The sequence below is a fragment of the Spinacia oleracea genome, chromosome 4, assembly GCF_020520425.1.
Source record: "Spinacia oleracea cultivar Varoflay chromosome 4, BTI_SOV_V1, whole genome shotgun sequence".
In the NCBI taxonomy this organism is placed as follows: domain Eukaryota; kingdom Viridiplantae; phylum Streptophyta; class Magnoliopsida; order Caryophyllales; family Amaranthaceae; genus Spinacia; species Spinacia oleracea.
The window spans coordinates 23,402,762-23,411,379 of NC_079490.1; the positions used below are offsets into that span (position 1 = coordinate 23,402,762).

Here is an 8,618-nt window from a genome sequence, read left to right on the forward strand (position 1 = left end):
GTTCGTATCGGAAATGAATTCCGGAACCGGGAATTTAATCGGAAGCGTATCGTACGAATAAGCATCGGACGAGGCCTGCCGAACGAGGGCCCAGCACGAAGCCAGGCCATCGCCCAACAAGCCAAGCGCGCCACACGAACAGCCAAGGCCACGCCAGGCCCAGCAGGCCATGGCAGCGCGCGCAGCGCGCGCAGCGATGGGCTGCGAGCTGTGCTGCTGCTTGCGTGGGCTTGCGGCTCGCGTGGGCCGAGCGGCCGTGTGGGCTGTGCGCGGGCATGGCCTGCACGCTTGCGGGTCATGCTCGTGTAGATTTTATGTTCACATACGAAACCTAAAGAGTATAGGATTTGTTTAATGATTAAAATTCCTAATCGTAAAAGATAAATTAATTAAATAAGAATTCTACTAGGATTCTAATTTAATTAATTCGTATCCTAGTAGGATTCGATTACTTATTCCATGGTCTATAAATATGAGTTAAGGGCTCATAATTTATATCGAGTATTCAAGTATTCAAAGTGATTTTTGAGAGCAAAAATTCAGTCATATAATTGCCTACAATAGCCGAAAATTCTAAGTACCTTAAGGGCGATTCTAGTTGGTCAAGCTTAAGGCGGATCCGGACGTGCTGTGGACTATCTACGGAGGGACGACACTTGGATTCCTAAAGACTTGTTCTTGTTCGGTTCGGGCGCAGCTAGGGAAGGCACGCTACAAAGTGTATGCATCTATACTATGCTAAATGATTATGTGTAAATAATATGCTTTCCTGGCTTTATGGTTTTTCCGCATGATTTATGTTCTGTCATATGTATCATAACCTAACAGAAATAGAATAGGTAAGGAAGAAGAGAATTATACCAATCCGGCCTATAGCACGGTACAATCACGAATTGAATGTGATTGGACGAAAAAAGAATTAACGGAACACAAACAAACACACAACACACACGAAGGGTGTGTTGCGTGTGCGGGCAGCGAACAAGCAAGCAACAGGGGAGGTGAGGGCGCGGCGCAGCAGGCACGAGAGGAAGGAGTGAGGCAAGTGTGCGAGTGTGTGTGGGCGAGGGAACCAACAACACAGCAACAACACACGGCAACAACAGCAACCACAGCACGCAAGGTGTGGTTGTGCGGGTAGGTTGCAGCGACGAGGGCGAGAAAGGGAGTGTGAGGGACAAAGCACGAGCAACGCAACAAGGGAGTGCTAGGGATGGTGCTCGAAGGCACGGGGTGCAGCAACGAGCAGCAGCGCTCGTGCTGAGTGCTCGGGTGAGGGGCGACGGGAAAGGAGAGAAAGAGAAAAGTGAAATACTGCAGCAGGAATTTAGAATGCTCATGACGTTTAATCTATATATCGAAATCCATCGATTCTTGAAGCAAAGTTCAAGAACTTTTCGAGATCTACAACTTTGAAGAAGAAACTACTTTCTGAAAACGAACGGAAATCGGTGCAAAACGGTCAAACATAAGTTCGACGAAAGAAAAAGGAATCGGATTTTTCACCAAATGCCCCTGAGGTTTACTTTAATGCACCAAATACCCCTAAACTTTTCAAAATGCACCAAACACCCCTGACGTATGCAATAATATCATTAAATGCCCTTTTGTCTGACGGACGTTAACCCTCCGTTAGGCAGTTAGTTCGTTAAAACATAATGCACCGAATACCCCTGAGGTTTGGTAAAAAGCACCAAATACCCCTGAGGTTTGGTAATTTTTTTTCCAAAAACTAGCCGTTGAATTTGAATAATATAGCCGTTGCAGTCACCCATACACTAATTTCCCTTATATATACCATACCCAACAACAACACCACACTGCCCTAAACCCCAATCCCCCCCAACTGCACAAACAGTCCACCCCAAACCCCCACCTGCACAACCACAACACTGCAACAGGAGCACCAACAACAAGCAGAACCCTGCAACACCAGCAGCAGCAACAGCAAGAACAAACAACAACAGCAGCAGCAGCAACAGCAAGAATAACAAGACAGCAGAGCAACAAGAACAAACACCAATAGCAGCAGCAGCAAGGACTTCTACACAGCACAACACCAGCAGCAAGAACAACACAGCAACAACAAGAATAGACAACACCAGCAGCAAGAACAACACAACACAACAACAACAATAACAAACAACAGAAGCAGCAACAACAGAAGCATCAACAACAGAAGCAGCAACAACAGAGCAGCAAGAACAACAACACAGCATGAGTTCTTGTTCCAATACATCATCATCCAATCTGTTTTCATACATACTTGTTCCAAACAAATGTTGTCCTATTTGTTCCAAAAAATGTGCAATAAAAAGCTCCGAGACATCCAAAAATCCACAGAGGCTATATTACAAGTGTGATCCTTGTAACCATTTTATGTGGTGCAAAGGAAGTGTTCTACACCAAAATCAACAACACCAACAGCAACAGAGCAATATAGAGTATGAGGGAACATCGGAAGACAACGACAATATAAGTGACGAACTGAAGAAACTGAAGAAAAGAGTGAAAGAGCTCAAAAAATTCCAAGCTGCAGCAATTAAAATAGGAATTGTAATGTTTTTGTGTCTAATGTTTGTAGTAAAGAAGTAATCAAGACAAACAATGATGGTTGTAATGGCACGAGCACATGAATTTCATTTATCAATAATATGCAAGTCTTTGAACTCGTAACTGAAATAGTTTGTTTCCAAAATAAACCGAACATCAAGTTGTGGGTAGCTTTACAAAAAAATGCCAAAATGTGCCACAACCTAAGTTGTTTTTCAAAATAAACCTAAGCTTTAAAACAGAAATACTAAACTGAATCCTAAGCTTACTTCTAGTTATGCAGCTTTGGACTTCTTGCTGCTCGATGCATTAGATGTTGGAGCCTTCCTCTTCCTAGCACCAGATGTTGATGCACCAGCAGAACCAGCAGCAGCTGCAGCAGATTCTTTCCTCTGTTTTGCAGTGGAACCTCCTTTACAGGTTCTTGAGTTATGCCCAATTTGCTTGCATTTCCCACACTTGACAGTGGTGTTTCTTTTCCCCCTCTTCTTCTCATGAGCACCTCTTCTTCTCTGCTTGGCTGGTCTGCCAGCTGCCCTTCTCATTAGTGGGGGAAGAATCCTAGGTAGCTCAAATGTAGGCCACTGTGTTGAGTCAGGCATGGGGTGAATATGCTCTGAGTATGTGAGCTTATAGGCTGCCCCTTTGAAGTAAGGAGAAACAAAATCTGTAGGATTGAGTCTTTGATGGTATATTACCCTAATAGCATGCTTGCAAGGTATACCACACCCTTGCCATTTCCCACAACCACAAACTCTAGCAGTAAGCCTAATAGGGAACTTCACATGACCATCTAAAACCTCAAATTCACCCCCCCCAGCATTAGTTGCATAACAGAACCTCGAGTCAGCACTCCTCTCTTCAAGCTCCTTAGTAGCATATGGCGTCAATTGATCGGGTCCAATGTCAACAGCTTTATCAAATCTGGCCCCGATCTTCGTCATGCACCAAGACCTTATTTCTAACATAACAGAATACAATAATTGGCATCACACATTTTAATGCAAAATAAATACCCGACTCGGAAACTTGAACACATACCCGACTCGGACACTTGAACACAAACCCGACTCGGACACTTGAATACAAACCTAAATAAATAAGTTCCAATGACACAAAAATAGGATAAAATGTAAAGGATTACCTTCAAGAAGTGACAAAACAGGAAGATCCCTAAAGGGTTTGGTACACGCGTTGAAGGATTCCACAAAGTTGGTGGTGTTGTGATCACAAGTGACCCCAACATCAAACTTGTGTCTGGACCACTGTTCAGGCACTTTGTCAAGATATCCCACTGCTTCTGGGATGAGTTTGCCAATCTTTTCCATGGCTTTGTTGAAGACATATGGATTGTATGCATCAGCAGCAACCCAGAACAAGTCATGGAAGGCTGTGCCACTGTATCCAGCTTGTCTGCAGTTGGTATACAGATGCTGAGCACAGACCCTCCTGACTGCTTTGGGGAAAACATCATACAAAGCAGATTCTACTCCCTGCATAACACAATTCCAAGTTTCAATAACTAGGGAAGTGAACCAGAAAACTGAAAAAAATATAAACAATACTACAAATAATAAAAACCAAGAAAGGGAGGAGTAATTACCCTCATTCTGTCACTAATAAAAGTCCAGTCATCCCTCTGGCACCCATGTTGAACAAACAAAGCCTTCAAACTTCTGAAAAAATAGGACCATGTGTCCATACTCTCCGTACTCACAATGCTATAGGCTAATGGAAAAATCTCATTATTCCCATCGATAGCAACTGCAGTGAGGAGAATTCCCTTATAGTATCCACTCAAATGTGCACCATCAATGCCTATGATAGGCCTACAACCTCTTAAGAAACCCCTAACTTGTGCAGCAAAGGAGAAAAAGCAAGCCTTGAAACGGGGTGTCACGTTACCAGAATCTGCAGTCCAAGTGACCAAGGCATAACTCCCAGGATTGGTAGATTTGATCATTTCAGCATAGGATGGTAAAAGGGCATATGACTCATCAAAACCTCCATAAATTTTCTGCCTCCCGAGGCTTCTCACCTTGTACATCAACCTCTGTTTCACTTGTACCCTATAAATCCCCAATGCCTTTCTTTGAAGTGTCTTAATTGGGATTTCTGGATTTGCTTCAATGTCAGGAAGTAGTTTGGTGCATAGCCACTGAGATGTCACCATGGGATTCTCCTCAAGTCTCCCACAAGACTTGTGCTCACTGACAAGAGTTTTAATGGCCCAACTGACCCCATCCAACAACACACAGGCATGGATCCTCCAATTGCATGACTCAACCAGACACATTGCAGTGAATCTGGTTGTATCAGCCTTTTCAACACTCACAGCAAATCCCTCTTGAATACAGAAGTCTCTGAAGACCTCCATGAAGTGTGTCTTGCTTTGGAATATCATCCATGGTTGCAACTTGATAGTCCCCCATGGCATGCTTCCCACAACTTTCCCATTTGCATACAAATTATCCAGCTTATTACTCCCATCTAAATGATCCTCAAAACTTCTCTCAGAAATTACCTCCTTAAGAACATCTTGTTCTTCATCTTCTTCAATTTCTTCGTCAATGAAATCGTCGGAGTTGAAACCAGTTTCACTATCACTCTCACTCTCCTCAAAATTTTCATCATCACTCTCATCATCCCATTGCTCCTCTTCCTCCACATTGTATGCAGTGGGTTTCCTCACCCTTGAACCAGCAGGCCTTCCCCCCCTCTTCTTAGGAACAAACTCACCCGTCTTCTTAGCATGACTTCTGGAAATTCTGAAACCCCTCCCTTTGTTTAACTCAGCCCTGTTAGGAGGGGGTGTCTGATCTGGCTGGTGTTCTGTTTGATGTTGTTGCTGCTGTTCTGTGGGTTGGTGTTGCTGTTGTTCTGTTTGTTGTTGTTGTTGATGTTCTGTTTGTTGTTGTTGCTGATGTTCTTTCTGTTGTTGTTGTTGCTGTGGTTGTGTCTGTGGTGAGGTTGGTGGTGGTGAGGGACTTCTTGGTGGTGGTGATGGATTATTTGGTGGTGGTGAGGGACTTCTTGGTGGTGGTGATGGATTATTTGGTGGTGGTGAGGGCTCTCTTGGTGGTGATGGAACATTTGGTGGTGGTGAGGGCTCTCTTGGTGGTGGTGAAGGCTCTTTTTGTGTATTTGGTGGTTGGGAACCTCCCGGGGAAAAGCAGTCAGCATGTTGTGAGCTGTAAACACGTACGTACTCTACGCTTAAATCCTCAACATCATACACAGGCACCTCAACTGCCACTGTGTTTGCCAATTGCTCCTCCAAATCCCTTTGAATCTCAGCCTCCCTTTCTAACCTTCTCCTTTCCTCTTCCCTCTCCCTCTCAAACTCCTCAGCTTTCCTTCTAAGTTCTGCAGCCTTCCTTTCCTTCCTATCCTTCCTTTTCTTAACTGCAGTCCTAAATTGGATTGAAGTTTCCTTCTCATTTGCCTTCTCTATCCATATTTCCACAGTATCTGTGCGCTTAAATAAACCCCACATGCCCATCAAACCAACATCATTCAACAATTCTACTCTTTTATTCGTACTAGGATTAACATAAAACAATCTAAATAAATCGGGAATCAGAACATCTTGCTTAATAGAATCATCAAACAAGTCATCAACCAAATCCATGTAGTTCGTTTCATCAGTATCTTGTACCCTCACATCAAAATTCCGATCATTATAATGACATAACAACCAAATTGCGACCATCCTATACAAACAATAAACACAACACAAAAATTCAAATTAATGAACTAAATCATTAGGCAAAACAACAAAGCACAACCAGACACTATGTTTTACCATTAACACCCCAAAATTCAAGTTAACCCATCTCATGGAAAAATCACGATTTTAGCAAAACCCTAACCCTAATCAAAGCAAAATTCGCAAAAAATAGCACCAAGAACAAGAAACGAATTGAGTGAACTAACCTTGACACAATTTTGATGAAGTTGAAGCCACAAATTCCAGTCCTTTGCTCTCCTTGCACCCACTTTTGTAGGACTCGCGAAAACTGCAGATTTTTGGACCAAATTGTCGATCTTTTCGTGGGGATTTACTTCGACTAACTATTGCGAGTTGTTTTACACAAATCCCAGCGAATTTCGATCTTTCTCTCTCTTTGGTTTGGTACTCAAGTGCTCTCTAATGGTGTAAGAGAACAGAGAGAAATGTCGAGGAAGAAGTTGGGAAGTTAGGTTTTGAATTTTTTTTTTTTTTTTTTTTTTCTTTTTTGATATGGCGCCAGAAAGGACAAGTAAGGGCAACAAGGTAAAAACATGGTAACGGAGGGTTAACGTCCGTCAGACAAAAGGGCATTTAATGATATTATTGCATACGTCAGGGGTGTTTGGTGCATTTTGAAAAGTTTAGGGGTATTTGGTGCATTAAAGTAAACCTGAGGGGCATTTGGTGAAAAATCCGAAAAGGAATTTAGGCTAGGGTTTTAATTTTAGGTTTAATGAATAATAGGAGGGATATTTGAGGGTGAGCACATATATTTATAGGTTTGGGAAACTCAAAGATGGGCTAGGCTTTAGGATTCCCTTACGGGCTTCATAAATATAAGATGGGCTTGCTTTAATTTGTTTGGACTTGAACTTGGAATTGAATTGGACTAGATTCATTTAAAATCGTTTTACTTTTGAAACCCAATTAAATTCCCAACTTGAAATAATAAATTCTTTTTGTAATTTATTAAAATAATAAATATTCTCATTAATTATAAATACATTTAATTGATATTTAAATGCGAAATAAATTCAAAAAATCATAAAATGCTTTATAAATATAATAAAATATATTTATAATTATTATAAAAATACGAATTTTACAGTGTAACCTCCTTAAAAGAAGTTTCGTCCCGAAACTTGGGTTCGGAAATCAAAATTCAAACTCAAAACTTGAGACTTTATGAGACTTTACGTTCACTTTGCAAAAAGTTTTAGTTGTTGTACTCTTTAAGTAATTCAACATGACAATATGAAGTGCAATTTCCATAGAAGGCACTAAATTAAGCACAAAATAAGGGAAAATAAGGTAAAAGCGCGAAATTCTACCGCACTCTACCCCCTTAAAAGAAACGAGTTACGGCCCCGTAACTCAACTACCCTCGGGAAATAGCTAGGGATAATTCTTTCTCATATCGTCCTTGGCTTCCCGGGACCACAAAATTTGATTATACCACAAACTTTCCCAATCTTAACACCCTTAGTTCGTGTACTATGCACTTTACAATCCAGGACTTTGACTGGTCTTTCCTCGAAAGATAAAATTTGGTCTAATTCTATGGTTTTCGGTTGCAACTCATGTGACTTATCCGGAACATACTTTCTGAATTGAGATATATGAAACACATTATGCACTCTATGCAGGTCCATGGGTAAGGCTAGTATATAAGCTACCTTTCCTATCCATTCGAGGGACTCGTAACGACTTATGTACTTTGGCTTAGCTTTTATTTCTTGCCAAAACTCATTACACCTTTCATTTGTGAAACTTTGAGTAACAATTTGTCACCCACTAGAAATTTTTGTCAAATATGCATAGCTCTTTTGGGGATCTTGCGCTGCTTGAGTCTTTGATTGAATAGTTCTAATTTGGTTCATTGTGTCCTCTATCCTTTGAGGTCTTAACACAATTGCCTTACTGACGTCGCTCCAACATAGTGGACCTCTACATTTCCTTCCATACAAGGCCTCAAATGGTGCCATTCCTATACCGGCATGATAGCTATTGTTATAGGAAAATCAATCAAATATAAACTATCCTCCCAACTTCCTTGGAAATCAATTTCACGTGCACGAAGCATATCCTCAAGTGTCTAAATGGTTCTTTCAGTTTGTCCATATGTAGATGGATGGAACACTATACTCATTTTCAATGTCGTACCAAGGTTCTTCTGTACACTTTCCCAGAAGATTGAAAGAAACCTTGAATCCCTATCTGGCACGATCTCCTTAGGAACTCCATGTAGTCTCACAACATAATTAATGTAAGCCTTAGCAAGTAGCTCCATATTTCTATGTCTCCTTCATTGGTATAACAACTGCTGGCTTGG

At 41.5% G+C, this 8,618-nt stretch overlaps 1 protein-coding gene across 1 annotated transcript; it reads right to left on the bottom strand.

Moving 5' to 3' along the window:
- Positions 1-2,824: 2,824 nt before the first annotated feature.
- Positions 2,825-7,000, bottom strand: LOC130459690 (uncharacterized). The gene is made up of 4 exons (XM_056827189.1): positions 6,490-7,000; positions 4,157-6,266; positions 3,698-4,046; positions 2,825-3,514 (listed from the first exon to the last, which is right to left on the bottom strand). The coding sequence occupies exons 2-4, from the start codon at positions 6,263-6,265 to the stop codon at positions 2,829-2,831; spliced, it is 3,144 nt and encodes a 1,047-aa protein (XP_056683167.1). The 5' UTR covers position 6,266; positions 6,490-7,000; the 3' UTR covers positions 2,825-2,828.
- Between the last annotated feature and the right edge of the window lie 1,618 nt (positions 7,001-8,618).

Excerpts from the sequence above, each read along its gene's own strand:
- LOC130459690 (XM_056827189.1), bottom strand. The coding sequence starts at position 6,265 with ATGGTCGCAATTTGGTTGTTATGTCATTATAATGATCGGAATTTTGAT. Across the intron at positions 4,047-4,156 it reads TTATTAGTGACAGAATGAGG|GGAGTAGAATCTGCTTTGTA; the intron begins GTAATTACTCCT and ends TGTGTTATGCAG. Across the intron at positions 3,515-3,697 it reads TGTTTTGTCACTTCTTGAAG|AAATAAGGTCTTGGTGCATG; the intron begins GTAATCCTTTAC and ends CTGTTATGTTAG.